We start from the raw sequence: 16,545 nt of genomic DNA, 5'->3' as shown, positions 1-16,545 counted from the left end.
TACATTCTTAAACCGCAAGGTTTTTTGCCAATTAGTGAATTTCTCTGCTTTTTAATCCGGGAGATAAGAAATGGGATCCTGTGCAAGTTTGCTGAGAATGGATTGAAGGAAAAGGGAGGGGAGGAGGAAGGGGGAGGAGAGGGGGAGGAGGGTAAAGGCAGGTCTGATCATTTGCATGCTTATTGAGTTCAATGGGATTTACTCCTAAGCAATCTTAGTTAGGATAGGTAAAACTGACCATGGGGGAGAAGGAGGGGGAGGGGGAAGGGGCAGATCGGAGGGGGGCAAAGGAAGGGGGAGGAGAGGGCAGGTTGGATCATTTGCATGCTTATAGAGTTCAACAGTATGTACTCCCATGCAATCATGCTTACGATAGGTAAAACTGATCATGGGGATGAGGAAGGGGAGGGGGAAGTAGGGGATTGGAAGGGGATAGGGAGGAAAGAGCAATGGAAGGGGCAAGAGGGAGGGGATAAGAGGGAGGAGAAGGAAGGGTGGGTTTGATCATTTACATACTTTTTGAGTTCAATGGGATTTATTTCTGTGCAATCATGTTTGAAAATGGAAATGGACTGCCTTCAAGTCGATCCTGAGTTATGGCGACCCTAAGACTAGGGTTTTCATGGTAAGCGGTATTCAGAGGTGGTTTTACCATTGCCTCCCTCTGAGGCTGAGAGGCAGTGACTGGCCCAAGGTCACCCAGTGAGCTTCATGGCTGTGTGGGGATTCAAACCCTGGTCCCCCAGATTGTAGTCCAACATTGACCCGTGGGAGGGGCAGGGAGGGAAGGAGGAGGGGGAGGAGAGGAGATTGGATGGGTGGGCACTGGGCAGAGGGGAAGCCCCTTACCTTTCCAAAAGGAAAACATTGTGAACAGTATCACTGCTTTTCAGCATTTCCCTCACCTTTTTATTTTACAGCTGGCACATGTAGCCTTCCATCCAAATTTAAACTAAAGCTGTCACTGGCCACATCCACAGCAGGCCTTTATTTCACTTTGGACAGTCATGGCTTCTCTCAAAGAATCCCAGGAAGTGTAGTCAATGAAGAGTGCTGAGAGTTGCTAGGAGCGGCCCTGTTCCCCTCACAGACCTTCAATCGGAATGGCTGACTGTTAAACCACTCTGGCCACTGAAGCTGTGTCAGTGGAATAGGAGTCTCCTCTCAGCACCTTTCACAAACTATACTTCCCAGGATTCTTTGAGGGATGCCATGACTGTCTCAAGTGAAATCAAAGTCTGGTCTGGGTGTGGCCCCTGATTAGCCAAGCTCACCAGCTGTGAGTCTGGCTTTTAGAACACTGACAGTTGATTTTTACAGATCATTGGGTTCAAGCCAAAATTTCCAGGCATTTTTTTAACTTTTAAACTGCAGAAGATGAAGGTCAGAGTATGCGGCAAGGTCGGTATTAGGATTACAGGTATTCTGTGAACATGGCTGACTTTTAATGAATTTCAACAGATTATGAGAACTCGGACAGAAAAAAGTCCAAAAGGACTCTGGGTTTTTCTCTTTCTTTTTACACTTTGAACTCTCGGTTCTCTCTGACTGTTTTGTGTATCGCCATGAAAATTGAGAGGGTTGTTAAGCAAGCGTTTCTGAGTTCAGGACTATAAGTTTTGTAAGGTTTTGTTTTTAAATGAGCTTATGGGAAGCATCAGAATGGCATGGCGGGTATTTTCAATTTAACATTGCGGAATGTGAAAAATCCACGCTGGCTATAGTATACTGCCACTCTCGTGGCTTTGTAATACTCGGATTCTAAATGGGTGGTGGTCCATACAGATGAGGAGGCAGAACAACTTTTGGATATTTTAAAAAGCCCTCCAGGACAAGAGACAAGCTCAACCTCAGAGAAGGAAGAACTTCCCTAAATAGGGTAAGTTTTCCTTTACTCTCTCTGTTTTATACACACACACACAAATTACCATCTTGGTTACTGAACAAGGATTAAGGCTGAAACCAAAGTCCCCTTTGAGCTGGGCTGGAGGAGGGCTGGATTGGTCAGATGTGACCTCAGCCCAGCCCTGGCATTCTGCCTGACAAAGGGGCGGGTGGAAATGCCACTGGTGGGAGGAGCTGAGCTGTCCTCCTACCAACACAAAGCCCGGAAATGGACTTGCATACCAGATAGGAACACAGGAAGCTACCTTATACCAAGTCAGACCATTGGTCTATCTAGCTCAGTATTGTCTACACTGACTGGCAGCGGCTCTCCAGGGTTTCAGGCAGGGTTCTCTCCTAGTCCTCCTACCTGGAGATTGAAAATGGAAATGGACTGCCTTCAAGTTGATTCCGAGTTATGGCGACCCTAAGAATAGGTTTTCATGGTAAACGGCATTCAGAGAGGGTTTACCATTGCCTTCCTCTGAGGCTGCGAGGCCCAAGGTTAGCCAGTGAACTTCATGGCTGTGTGGGGATTCGAACCCTGGTCTCCCAGGTCGTAGTCCAACACTGACCCGAGGGAGGAGCAGGGAGGGGGGAAGACTGGGTGTGTGGGCACTCGGCAGAGGGGAAGCCCCTTTCCTTTCCAAAAGGAAAACATTGTGAACAGTATCATTGCTTTGCAGTGTTTCCTCCAACTTTTTATTCTACAGCAGGCACATGCACCCTTCCACCCAAATTTAAACCAAAGCTGTCACTGGCTACATCTACACCAGGCCTTTATTTCACTTTAGACACTCATGGCTTCTCTCAAAGAATCTTGTAAAGTGTAGTTAGTGAAGGGTGCTGAGAGTTGCTAGGAGACACTCTGTTCCCCTCACAGACCTTCAATCAGAGTGGCTGACTGTTAAACCAGTCTGGCCACTGGAGCTCTGTCAGTGAAATAGGATTCTCCTCTCAAGAACCTTCACAAACTACGCTTCCCAGGATTCTTTGGGGGAAACATGATTGTCTCATGTGAAATCAAAGTCTGGTGTGGGTGTGGCCCCGATTAGCCAAACAAAGCAGCTGGGAGTCTGGCTTTTAGAACACTGACAGTTGGTTTTTACTGAGCATGCCTTACTCTATCATTGGGTTCAACGCAAAATTTATTAAATTAATTAAAAATCAGCCAGGCATTTTTTAAACAGCAGAAGATGAAGGTCAGAGTATGGGACAAAGTCAGTAATAGGATTACAGGTACTCTGTAAACATGGCTGATTTTTAATGAATGTCAACAGATTATGAGAACTCTGACAGAAAAAAGTCCAAAAGGACTCTGGGTTTTTCTCCTCTCTTTTTAGACTTTGAACTCTCAATTCGCTCTGACTGTTTTGTGTATCACCATAAAATTTAGAGGGTTGTTAAGCAAGCATTTCTGATTTCAGGACTATAAGTTTTGTAAGGTTTTGTTTTTAAATGAGCTTATGGGAAGCATCAGAATGGTATAGGGAGTATTTTCAATTTAACATTGCAGAATGTGAAAAATCCACACTGGCTATAGTATACAGCCACTCTCGTGGCTCTATAATATCTGCACCCATGCTCCCTAGGCATAGCTACCTGGAAAGAAAATTATGACTTTGAAGCTGCCCAGCTTGACCAGCATCATATCCATTCATTGTGCTAATTCATTTTACGAAACAATGCATTTTTTGAAATGGAATAGCTTTTCCACAGAAAAACAGAGCTGCAGGAAATGTTCTGCCTCCCATCACTGATCACTGAAAGGAGGATACCTGGGATCACCTCACACTAATCAGATCCAAGAGCAAAATGGAGAAAGGCTTTGGCCCAGTGACAAAGCATCTGCTTTGCATGCGGAAGGTCCCTGGTTCAATCCCTGGCAACTCCAGGTAGGGCTGGGAGAGACCCTTGTTGAAACCCTGGAGAGTCACTGCCAGTCAGTGCAGACAATACTGAACTAAATGGACCAATGGTCTGACTCAGCAGAAGGCAGCTTCCTATATTCCTATGTCAACTGTAAGATGTCACTCACCTCCTGGCAAACACGATACTGGTCGATTGCCCAGACTGTGGGCACATGGGTGGCAAGAAGCTGGTACTGAGTCAGTGTGGCATTACAAGCTCGGGCACAAATGAGCCTAGTCTTGCCCACAGCATTGTCCCCAACCACAACACACTTGATAGTTTCTACGTTTGGCCTTTCATAATCCATGTCAGTATCCATTAATTGGGACCTGCAGCAAGACAGAGGGATAAAACAGAAGAAAGGGTGAGTTAGGTCGCTTCCATACAAGCTGTTTATTGAGAACTCATCCTGATTTGTTTGCACAGTCTAGGAAATGTGATACAACATCAGCTATTTATTTAGCATACGTTCTGATTTTTTTCTGGGGAGGTGACATGACACTGCATCAAACAATCCTTATTCTGCACTTTCTGGTGCATTTTCCTATCACTTTCATTACGGCATGAAGTCCAATTTGGAGTGAGTGGGAGCAGGTTTGTTGTGCCAGAGTTAATTGCACAACCTGAATTTGCCAGCATGTGGTTGAATCCCACCCCAAAACAGCAACAGTCTGGAAACACCCTCAGACACGGAAATATTTCCATCGTTTGTCTGGGTTCTTTCCAGGCCTGTTGTCCTGTTCTCCGCTTCCCACAGAGTCCCCAAGTCTAGGATAGGATAGGATACTCTCTCAGGAATGCCATGCAACCATCTGTCTGAACACCTCACAATAAAGACTACTCAGTAGAAGTAACCTTACCAACCACCTGTTTCACAATAGAAGAGGTTGCAGGGGGTATATTTCATTCTGTGCTCCCTTGTTCCTTACCAATTCATAAATAGGACCCTTCTTCAGTCCATATCAGAAAAGTTATGACTTTACACTCACAAAACCCCACAGCAAGAGCAGATTCCACAGAAGGATGAAAAGTCCAAAACAAACAAGGAAGAGCGTCCCAGACAAAACAAAACAAAGCAGAGCATCTTGCCATAGGCAGGATTTACTAAGGCAGCAACTGGGGTTCAGGGCAACATAACAAAGTTAGATTAGATTTGTTTATTTCTATCTAGTCATCTGACCATCACAAAACAAAAGTTTAACAGTATGAAAATAACACAAGTTAACCCAGGACCCAACAAACATAATAAAATCTGCTGTCTGAGACATATTCTCTTCCTAATCCACATGGAGATCTGTAAGCTAGCCTGCAGCACTAAATTCTTCTGGGCCCTGATGCCAGGAAGGTGAGCCGAGGCCAACAAACCACTTAGCTACTCTGCCAATTTATGGGTGAGTGATGGTGCCCACTGGGATTTGCTTCAGGGTCTGATACAGAACAAACAACACGGGTCTTCTCCTCTGCCTTTACCAGACTCATCTCACCAGGATCCAGTTCAGCAGGATTCCAACACTGACTGTCCAATCTGTGCCCCTCCAAAATGCCAGCTGAACAGAGCTGCCTGCCTCTGAAATGCACTCAGAATAATCTTCTCCAGCAAGGAGTTTTGCCCAAAGCTCCTCATGTGGCCAATATGGTCCCTTACACACCAGGAGGGCCTTCCACTGGCAGGCCTCCCAAGCTGCAGAAGGGTTGGACGGCTACCTTCCCGCAGCCTGATATGGCCCACGCCAAACCCAGAGGCAGAGGACAATGTGCTAAGCTCGGAAAACAACAAAGAGCCCTTCTGCGGGGCATGGAGCCAAGCCAGCTCCCCACGTCTTCCCAGCACACATCCTAGACAGCATCTCTTTAAAATTTAATAAGCTTTCCAAGGCATGCATCAGCTCGGCCTCTGATAAGACACATGCCCTGTCGATTTGATTCTAGCCCCCGCCTTCCTTTTGTCTCTCATGCCTGTTCATGTGAGTACCACCCACCCATCCGTCCCTCCCCTTCCAGCAGTGGGTAAGGAAGCTTCCAGATCCACCTGACTGATCATGGAATTTGTCCCCTCCCCCCTCCCCCTCCCCTCCGCCCACACGACCATCCCCATGTCTCTCCACAACCATGCATGTACGCACACACACACACACACACACACACACACACACAGAGTCGCACTCTTCACACACACACACAAAAATATGCATGCACATGTCTAAACACACACACTTCTTAGAAGCAGTCTTGGGGCCATAACAGGGCACCTGCAGAGCAACCAAGCCCCTGCCTGTCTGCCTGCTTAGTAATTGCAACAACTGGCCCTTTGGGACAGCATAACCTACTGTGTTTGACTCAAAACAGGACAAAGTCACAAACAGCTCAGGGCTTTTTGTGCTGCTGGGCTTTTTATTCCTTGTTTTCTATGATGGGGAACTTCACAGCAAGTGTCCCAACCAGGGAGAACTGCATGACAGCTGAAAGACCCAACACAAGCTGTTGTAAGCAGGAGAGCCACTGTGGGAAAGCTTGGATATTTAAGCATTCTGTTTTAGGAACATAGGAAGCTGCCTTATTCCTAGTCAGACAATTGGTCCATCCAGCTCAGTATTGTCCACCCTGACTGTCAGCGGTTCTCTGGGGTTTCAGACAGGAGCTTGTTCCACCCCTATTTGGAGATGCCAGGGAATTTAACCTGGGATCTTCTGCATGCACTGAGCTATGGTTCTTTTTTGGGGGAGGTACAGGACCTCCCAAAAATAGGAACCAGCAACCAAATACCCAGTGTTTGTACCTACTAGAGGCATGAACCCCTCTAGTATCAGAGTACTTTGCCAGGAGATGTACAATGAAGAGATCCCATTCAAGAGTATTAAGACATTGCAGCTTAAAATTGGGGATTTAAGATAATGACGTGAGTTGCTCTCCTCATTTACAGCACTTAACTCCAAGCTGTGTGGCTTCAAGCACTCCTGAATAGCAGCGCTGCTTGGCATTCTTTCCATATGATGTTGGAACACTGGTGCAAATGTAGGTGAGACAAAGAGCTACTGAGGTGTAGAGGTTAGAGTGTTGGCCTAGGACCTGGGAGACCCAGGTTCAAACCTCCACTCGCTCATGAAGCTCACTGGATGTTAGTCATATGGTACAAGCACTGAGCATCCCTCCATCTCCATTGCATCACTGGACTTTGGGGCAAAGGGAATAGATTTCTTTACAGGAAGGCTGAGCACCACAGATCAGCTCTTCTAGCCTTCATAAATCAGACTAGCTGTTAGTTTTAACGGGGTGCTGCCAATTCCACTTGGCCAATGATCAGATCCTGCCAGTTAAGGTCATATCTTTCCAAATGCTTTTAATAGCTCAGCTACATCAATTCTAGGCCATGTTGCATCATCTCTCACAGCAGCATGATCAGTCAAAACTTGCCTTACAACTACATTTTTCCTATTGGGGATCAAATAATTGCAGGGGGAAAATATGCACACACGCACAATTTGGCTAGAGATGTGATCCAGAACAAGTCTATGAAACACATGAGAGGCAACCATAGGCTTGTCTAAGCCCCACCCATCAAAGAGAAAGCACAGGCTAGAGCAGTACAGTACAAGTCTGCAAGACGGCTTCACCTCATTTTGGCTTTGATTCCTTACCTAAAGTGAAAACAGCAACAGCTTTCTTTAGATATTGTGCACTCCCTCAACTTCTTTGCTGATATGCACAGATTGTATTTTTAAGTGACAGGAAAAACAATAGAATGGCTATTAGAATCCTAGTAACTGGCACATACATACCTGACAGACTTTGTCCTGTGCATTCTCCAATAACTTTGCATTACTATTATTTACGATATTTATTAGTTGATTTTTTTTTCACTCAAGGGCCTCAAAATGTCTTATACAAAATAAAATAACAAAGGCGTTAAAATCAGATAAAAACAGCAGCAAACAAACTAAAATGCTCACCCAACAATATATTTCAAAGGAACAAGTCCTACCCCCAACCCCCTGCCAAGAATGAGCACAGCAAAGGCCACTGACATATCTAACTACCCTCCCAATTAAAAACCAAAGGCCTGGGTGAATAAGAATGTTTTTGTCTAGTGCTTAACAGTGATGGCGCTAGGCATGCTTCCTTGGGGAAAGCATTCTGCAGATGGGGAGCCACCACTGAAAAGGCCTGTTTTCATGTTGCCAACCCTCTGCTTCTTGGAGAGGACACACAAAGAAGGGCTTCAGATGATGAATGCAGGGTGCATTCAGGTGAGAATAAGCTAACTGTTATCTGTTGTCATCTAATGTAGATGTTCTAATCTGGGGAGTTTGGGAGGTAACGTGTGTCCTGAGATGTTTGATACCTCATTCCCCAAAATCTTAAGGCAAGGTTTCTTTCCTGAATTCTCCTGCCTCCAAGAACTCCAGGATCAGACCTTCTTCTCATCCAACAACAGAAGTGCTCCCCTACTTATATTTTCTTATCACTCATCACTCCTACTAGCTGTACCCAACAGAGGCCCTTGCCACTCATCGAACTATATCCCACACAGCAACTGTAATAGCAATGAATGGGCTACCTGGGGAAGTTTTCCCATGAACAAAGTAGTGCAACTTGATTGCTGGGGAAATGAGATTCCTCTACAGCAGAAGCACAGTCTTGAGTTGAAGAAAGACATGTGTGCTGTGTGTTGCAGATGGCCAAAGAAGTGGGCATATACCATCTATCTACCAATAGATAATACTACTATTATTTTAAAAGAAAATTGCCAAATGGAAAAAGGTGGCGAAACAAAAAACACAGTTAAAAATGCAATCAATTTCTCAGCTAAGAGGAAAGTGACTTATCCACCCAGAAACAGGTGAAGTATCTGAGTGTCAGGTATCAGCTGATGTTACAGAAAAAAGGCACTTGTGATAAAAATGTAGGCACATGAGAAAAAGAAAAGTGCCACTCTGGGCATACTACAGGTCTTTCCCCTCTGAGGTTCTTAATATGCAATGCTGTCAGGAAAGAGGGAGGTGAGACAAGAGGGATAGCTTGTCTTCAAGCAACAATAGAATGGCTAATTTTGAGATTCAAAAAGCAGGGACAGGAAACCTGTGGCTCTCCATGATGTTGCGGGACTACAGTTGCTATCATCCCTGATCACCGGCTATGCTGACTGAGGCTCATGGGAGTCCAACAAGAGGAGGAGGGCCACAGATTCCTTATCCCTGTTTTAAAGCTGCAGTCCTATGCACACTTCCCTGGGAGGAAGTCCCATTGAATATAGTGGGGTTTACTTTTGTGTAAACCAGCATAAGATTGCACTGCCCTTTCTAGCCCAAGAGGCACCAAGAACCCTCAGATCTTCATCTATACCTCTACAGGGCTTCCCGGTGACTTGCAGAATCCAGCCTTCTGTGGGAAAAAGGGAGGTCTGAGATTGTGTTGTGCAACTATCTTAGCTAATACAATGGTGCAATTACAGTGTTTGACTAGAACTGGGGAGACCCAGGTTCAAATTCCCATCCAACTACAATACTTACTAGGTGATCTTGGACCAACCACTACCTCTCAGCCTACCCTACCTTACAGTGTTGTTTTAAGGACAAACAAGGAAGAGGAACAACCATACATACTGCCTTGAACTCCTTGGAGAAAAGGAAATGCAATAAACAGCTCAGTGGCAGAGCATCTGCCCTGTGTGCAGAAGGTCCCAAGCTCAATCTTCAGCAGCTCCCAAAAAGGCTGAGAGAGACTCCTGCCTCAAACCCTGGAGAGCTGCTGCCAGTCAGTGTAGACAGTACTGAGCTAGATAAACCAATTATCTGACTCAGTATAAGGCAGCTTCCTATGCTCTTAAATAAGACCCTTCAACAATACACATTCTGCTGAAACTAAGCAGATTTTAGGTTGGGGACAATATCTGGTCAGTTCATATTCGGTGGACGAACAGTAGCTGCCTCTCTTTGGACAGCCTGCAATGATGGCGACAAGGCAGGATAGGATTCTGATGTATGCCTGAATCTCCTTGTGGCCTTTGGCTCTGCAGCTTATTTTTTAGCACAAGCATTTGTGTTAATCTCCCAACCCCATTTTGCCCAAATAAGAGTTAGCAGCAACTTCTCCCTGTAAGACATGTTGGCTGCGTTAAAAGAGTTAAAAAGAACTCACTCCAATGGGAGCGGATTCCAGCATCAGAGAGAAAAAAACCCAGGTGAACTGGAATAAAGGCAAACTAAAGGCAAGAGCCATGTGAAACTCTAGCAGCAGCAGCAGCTGTGCAGGCAGTCAGCAAACCAGCACCCATGTGACATTTAATAGGGGGGCAATCACATCCTTGCACAGACAAATCCTATCACTGCTGGGTCGTCATCATCTCCCCCATGCTTCCTTATCCAACTACCTATTACATACTCTTTCCTTGCAATTTCAGTTATGATTCCACCTCCCCTTAAAAAAAACTCCTCTCTCCTAGGATCCCAACATTAGTGGGGGGGGAAATAATTGGACACGTAATTTTTCCTCTCCATTTCAGCTCCACGTTTATTTTTGTCCCTCTTTTATCTAAGTGCGTACAATCCATTAGTTGCTTTTGTTCTCTAGGACCTGCACTCAGGCTCTGTAATCAACACATGCAGATGCTCCCCTCTCTCTGAGCATATCTGCTGCCACAGTCACTCTCTGGCCTTATCTCCTTTGCTAACCCCCTCTTTATCTCAGAGGCAGCCTTTGGGGTTCCTGGATCATTCTTTCTCACCTTCCAGAATCTGCCTCTTCCTCTGTCCCTCAGCCCATCCCCTGCTGGTGACATGTCCCCAGTTCCTCACCATCAAATCTGCCCCACTATCTCTCAGAGAGTAGAAATGTGTTTCTTGCAAGCTGCCTCAGTCTCTGGTTGCCAAGGAAACTAGAGAATCTCCCAGGGAGCCTAACCTGTTTCCTAGCAACTGACAGACTAAACGTACCCCCTCCCAGCTAAATCTCATTTTACAAAACAAAGGGGGGGCAGGGGTAGGTGCGGATAGAAACAATGCAACAAAAATAATTCCTAAAAACAGCCCCTGGCTACTGAGCATTCTGGATGGGGGAGAAAGTGAAGGCCAGCCTCAACATTCTCAAAAAGGAGCCAGGAAAGGGGCATGGTCAAAGAATCCTGCAGATGAGGGCCAGTGCCTTCTTGGCAAAATTGTGATAATAAATAAAACCACGCAGATTGAAAGGATACACCTGAATATGAGTGATGCTTTTGCAAACCATGCACAACTGTGCATTATTTGTATATATGTGCACATGCACAGACACACACACCATACTACTAAGTACACCCCACACTTCTTCCACACTACAAGCCTATCAAACTCCAGGAGGCTGCACAAACAGTTGGCTTATTTGAAGGAAGAGAGAAATCCGAATACAAACACAATCCTCCAGCACGGCAGGTTATTCGTGCCAATGAAAGATATCATGGCCCAGCCCGCACTAGGACCACAGCAGAACTCTCTCCTTTTCCCCCCTCGACCCCCTTTTCAAATCCCACCCCAATCCCGCCAAGGCGTTGCAACCCCACCATTTGTTTGTTTCATTTTTAGCAGTGCAGTAACTAGAGAGACGCAAGGAAAGCACGCAGTGTTAAACAAAGAGCGGCTCTACACGCCTGCCTGGGCTGTGCGGAACGGCGGCGTCTCCATTCCCAGAGGAAGACCTCCAACAGTCCGCGATGCTGGAGGAAAGGAAAGCATGACACTTCGGAGAGAATTGTGCAATACGTGCGCGAGGATACACATGCTCTCTCGCTCTCGCTCTCTCGCTCTCCCCCCCCCCCATGCAAACAGCTCGGGTTTAGCTTGACTTTGCAAAGCGTTGCTCCTATTTCGCTTTGGCAAGCACCCTTCTCTCTCCCCCATCCCATCTGCATTTTTAAAATTCTAATAATGTTACAAAGCGGGCCCTGGTCTCTCTCGGCAATAAAAAGAGGCCGAAAGAATGCCAGGGAAGGTCGGTTTTTACTTACGCCAACACATCTGAAGGGGCCATTTGCAACGGAAAGAGCGGAACTCTTCCCTGGAGACATGATCGCGGTAACAAGCGCCCGGCTTGGGTCCTGCTCTGCTGTGCCGAGTGCCGGCTGGAGGTTTCAACTCCTCTCCCTGCTCAGATGCTCTGACATAACAGTCCGTGCCGGCACCAGAGCGGGTACATCCTCTTGCGCTGCATCTGCAGCCACTGCCTCTTCCTCACCAGCATCTTCCCCGCCGGAGCCCTGCTGCGCGAAGTGGCATGGAAATCCCAAGAAGACTCCGCTCCCACGGCCTCTTTTTCTCTTCCTGCTCCCACTCCCTTTCTCAGCCAACGATGCTTGCTTGCTGTTCCCTTCCCTTCCTCCCAGCTCTTGAGTTACGGTGCAACTGAGCGTCGGCCGCGATCTGCAGTCTTAGGCGATGACTCGCCCACCGCCTATTTCCATTCAAAAAATAAAAATAAAAACCCACCCAGGAGCGCAGCGACAAGCCCCGCCTCATAGCCCAACTGCTGCTTATTGGCCGAGAGCAGGAAAAAGAGGCGGGCAGTCGCTTTTGCCGGGTCTTACAGGGCAGAGGCAGCTGTTCCATCTAGGGGAGAGGGCTGCGGGAGGAGCCAAAACATTTTCTCTTTCAAGGGGAGGAGGGAAGGATGGTGCTCAGGCAACCTCTGTTACTACAAGCTTCCCTCTCTGTTTTACGCCCTGCTGCAACATCCCTCAACCCAACCCTGTACATTTTATCTCTCTCCACTTTCATCCTTTCCCTCTTCGTTTGTATCCTTTTGTACCACCCTGGACTATCCCTCCTTTCATTCATCCTTTTCTCATACTGTGCCCTCAATTTATGTTAAAAAACAGAGAGGCTCTTTAGGAGAAAACAGCCAATGATGATGATAATAATAATAATAATAATAGCTTCATGTATCACATTAACCTCTTTGTTAAAGGGTGGGGAGAATGAAATTATACTTTAGGGCAGAGGTTCCCAAACTTTGTCGTCGTCCCCAGACCACTTGAAAATTGCTGAGGGGCTTGGCCAGCAATATTATTTATTATTTAAAATATTTCTATCCTGCCCTTCTGCCCTAAAACAAGGCACTCAGGGTGGCTCACAATAAAATCATACAAAAACCCACAAACTTAAAATAGATAAAAACGCATACAATACAGTTAAGAAATCTAGGGGAGTGATATTAAAAGGGGACTAATTCCATAAGGCCATGGACTCATGCAGAAATCGAGTATTCATTCCATGGGGCTTTATGGTGTTTAGAGCAGCCTATTCCAATGTGCAAGTGTGCTACTTACATTTATCAGGTATGTGTTCCCTGGAAAGGGTCGGGTATTTTAGAGCATCTATCTGAGATGCTGTTAGATGCCCCAAAATGGTCTACACATGGTTGCAGGTAGATCAAGATGAATATGGCAAAACCCAGAGATATTGCAGTGGTGACAAGACACAGCTTCAGACTTGGGTTCAGATCAGGGTTGTTCCTGGTGGGAAGACTTGATAGGTACATGCAGTTTTCTGCACTCCTCCAGCTCCTTGCATAATTACACCACTTGTCTTATACAATCCCATACCACAGGTGATGGGAACCTCTGGCCTTCCAGATGTTGCTGAACTACAATACCATCATCCCTGATCACTGGCCATGCTTGCTATGGATGCTGGGAGTTGCAGGTCAGCAACATCTGGAGGGCCAGAGGTTCCCCACTGCTGGCATACATAAATGATCCAGTTTTCCTTCTATCAATTTCTTTTTTCCTTCTTCATCCTTAACCTATCCATCCCTTCATCTATTCTCCTTTGCCTTTAGCTGTCTCTGGTGTTAAGTACCCATGAAGGGAGAATAATTTTTATTCCTTAGCTTGATGATAGCCTATAAAAATGCTCATCTCAGGCCTTCCCGGTGCCTTCTTTGTCTTTTCTAACTGATGCTTCCAGTATTGAGTTCATATCTATCCATACTTGATAGCTTTCCAGCCAGTTTGGCCTCACACTAAAAGCTCCACTGTAACATGTGCCACAGAGTGTTCAAACAACTGTTATTGATCTTAGTGGAGAATGAAACACCCCACAGCCAAGGATTCTGTCTTTAATTCTATGGAGACACCAACTACCCTTCACATAATGAGACCATTGAAGAGTGTGGTGTGTATGATCAAGCACTTGTAAGCAGCATGGTAAGGACCTGGGACTCCATTCTGACCCACTCACTATATCACTGTTCTTCAACCTTGGGTCTCCAGATGTTGTTGAACTAGAACTCCCATCATTCCCAGACGGCATGGTTAATTGTCAGGGATGATGGAAGTTATAGTCCAACAACATCTGGGGACCCAAGGTTGAAGAACACTCCAGTAGATCATGATCAATATTGTTATTTGAAGCTCATTGTGTACCAGGTGATTCAGGTGTGAGACAGCAGTGTTGTTATTGTGTCAGGCAAGCTGCAGGAGCCTTGAGTTTTCTCTGTCCGCCCCCTTTTATAGCTCCTCTTATAGCCGGCAGAACCCTTGAGCTCTGGGGGTGTCAGACAGAGGTTCAGCTATTGCTGGGATAAATCCCCCCTCCCTGACACAACACATGCATACAAGATTCAAAAGCAAAATCCATACCTGTCTCCTTTGCTCAAACTTAGGGCACAAATGTTGATTAACTTGGATTCCTGTATAGGCCCCTTCTAACTCTACTGTCCTATGATTCTGTGTCTCTTGGAAGGCTCACCTTGATTTACCAGGGCCTGGGCTAGACACCTTTAACTTGTTCCTGTCCCCCAATCAGAAATTGCCTTATACCAGGTCAGATTTCATCAACTCTGGCTAGCAACCCTTCTGCAGGGCCTCTGGCCCTTTCCAACCCACTCTCTGGAGATGCCTGGGCCCCTCTGAATGCAAGGAATGCCCTCTTCCAGCCAGCTATGGTCCCTCCTCCAAAGTCCACTAAATGTATGAGGTAGTACCCTCCTCACACTTTACATCGAGCAAACATCTGGACCAATCTCCCCTGCCTCCATTCACCCAGCCCTGCACGCACTAGTCTCTAACACACAGCCCTTCTGGATGGGCTCTGCTAAACCACCCCTGAGCTCTGCTGTGCTGGGATCCCACTCTATTCCGCCCCATTCCGTTATTTCCATTCTGGCGCTGCTTTGCTGCTTCCCCCACCCCCGGGGGGGGGCTTGAGTACAGAGATACTAAAATCTCAAGTCATCACTGGGACCTGGCCAACGGGAGGAAGACCAGCGGCCCAGCGCCCTGGCAGCCAAGACCGGCTGCTGTGATCTAGCATATCTAGATCTGTGATACCTCATTGTCCTCACTTATGCCGCTCCCTCTCCCCTCCACCCCCCAACATGCATAACCAAAATAAACTTGTTCGTGCTCTCTTCCTGTTAGGATCGGTCTAGCCACGGCCCTTCAGAACCGCTCCAAGGGACGGCACTGATGCAGATCCGCGTCAGTTCGCGTCAGTACTCGCCAGCGTCTACCTCACTCCGCACCTTTTGCAGTCCTGTCACACACAAACATCTTTCCGCTGCTGGAGGCCTCCATCTCCCAGCCCCCCTCTTCCCTTCTCTTCCCTTCCCTTCCCTTCCTTTCCGCTCCCCACCAGCATCCCGGCTACTCTCATGCCGCCGTAGTGTCCCCCTTCTTCGATTCTCACCGAACTCGTAAGACGGGGATCTCTCTCTCCATAGCAGAAGAAACCTTGGCTTGAGAGGGGGGGATCCTTTAAGGTTGTGGGTTTTTAATTATTATTATTATTATTGTTTTAAGGCCAGCTCTCCTGCCCAGCCCGCAGGGACCTTAGAGCTACCAACGAGGCTTCGAGCACAAAGCTGTTTATTTCCTGCATTGGGCTGGAATGAAATCTGCAGGCAGCTAAGAGGCAGGTTTTGGCTTCCTTCTCCGAGTGGGTCACGGGGGAAGGGACGCATGAAAGCTTGCTTGCCAGCCGCATGGTTTCGCTTATTTTTCCCTTGTCGTAGCAGGTGGTTAATTGTGGCATAAAGAGTTCCTGGCAGCTTTAACCCTCAGTCTCATTCGTGAATGGAGCCCCTGTTTTATGCAAAACAAAAGCACAATTGTGACTTGGGTCAAAACAATTCTGCTCCATGTTAACCTGCTAGAGAGAACAGCAACAGAAGTGCTGTCCGACATTTTCCATTTGCAACGCTTTTCTCTGCCCAGTAGGAGGTGCTGCGGAGTATAATGCAGAAGAAGAAATAAGGGAACGGGAGAGGAAACGTTGCTACTGGGAAGCTTTGGAGGAAAGAGTTATAGGTATTCCACCTATGGCCATTTCGCTCCACAAAGCAGAAAAATGTGCATTCTGCAACAAAACAATCCATATTCTACAACACCACATTCTGGGTATGGTATACAAAAATGAGGAACTAAGGGGGACTACCTGAAGGTCCCTCCTCTGTAACACAAAGTAAGACCAGAAACAAACCCCAAAACCAAACCCAAGTCAGCCTGGCAGATGTGCACAAATCAGCAGGAGAAGCTTTTCGCAGCAGGGAGATAAACACTGCCATCAGCTCATCTCTGTACATCATCAAGTTGAGGTTTGAAGCCCAGCTAGAAAAGGGTCAGTGGAAAAGTTGCCATCTCTAGCAAGCAGGCTGGCAGGGCTGGCCCAACCATTAGATAGAGTGACCCAGCCACCCCTGGTTGTAGATGGTGAGGAGCAGACAGAATTGTGTCTAACCACCCAACCTGATATGCACCCCGTAAGCTACTCTGCTGCCCTCAAG

General features: G+C 46.7%; 1 protein-coding gene across 10 annotated transcripts in view; it reads right to left on the bottom strand.

Moving 5' to 3' along the window:
• The window catches only part of RHOBTB2 (Rho related BTB domain containing 2), a 56,203-nt gene that overhangs the window by 22,218 nt on the left and 17,440 nt on the right, over positions 1-16,545 (bottom strand). For 3 of the 10 annotated variants that reach the window (XM_061592713.1, XM_061592705.1, XM_061592706.1), the window contains one exon: positions 3,923-4,124. In XM_061592713.1, coding sequence (XP_061448697.1) covers positions 3,923-4,124 — 202 coding nt within the window. Of the gene's footprint in view, positions 1-3,922; positions 4,125-5,265; positions 5,434-7,571; positions 7,640-11,770; positions 15,138-15,449; positions 15,845-16,545 lie in introns of those variants that run through there. The other 7 variants (XM_061592710.1, XM_061592709.1, XM_061592711.1 and 4 more) reach the window with 6 other exon arrangements.

Source organism: Rhineura floridana, chromosome 12, assembly GCF_030035675.1.
Source record: "Rhineura floridana isolate rRhiFlo1 chromosome 12, rRhiFlo1.hap2, whole genome shotgun sequence".
In the NCBI taxonomy this organism is placed as follows: Eukaryota; Metazoa; Chordata; class Lepidosauria; order Squamata; family Rhineuridae; genus Rhineura; species Rhineura floridana.
The sequence above is the reverse complement of the archived record's forward strand: the minus strand, read 5'-3'. Positions and strand labels throughout refer to the sequence as shown.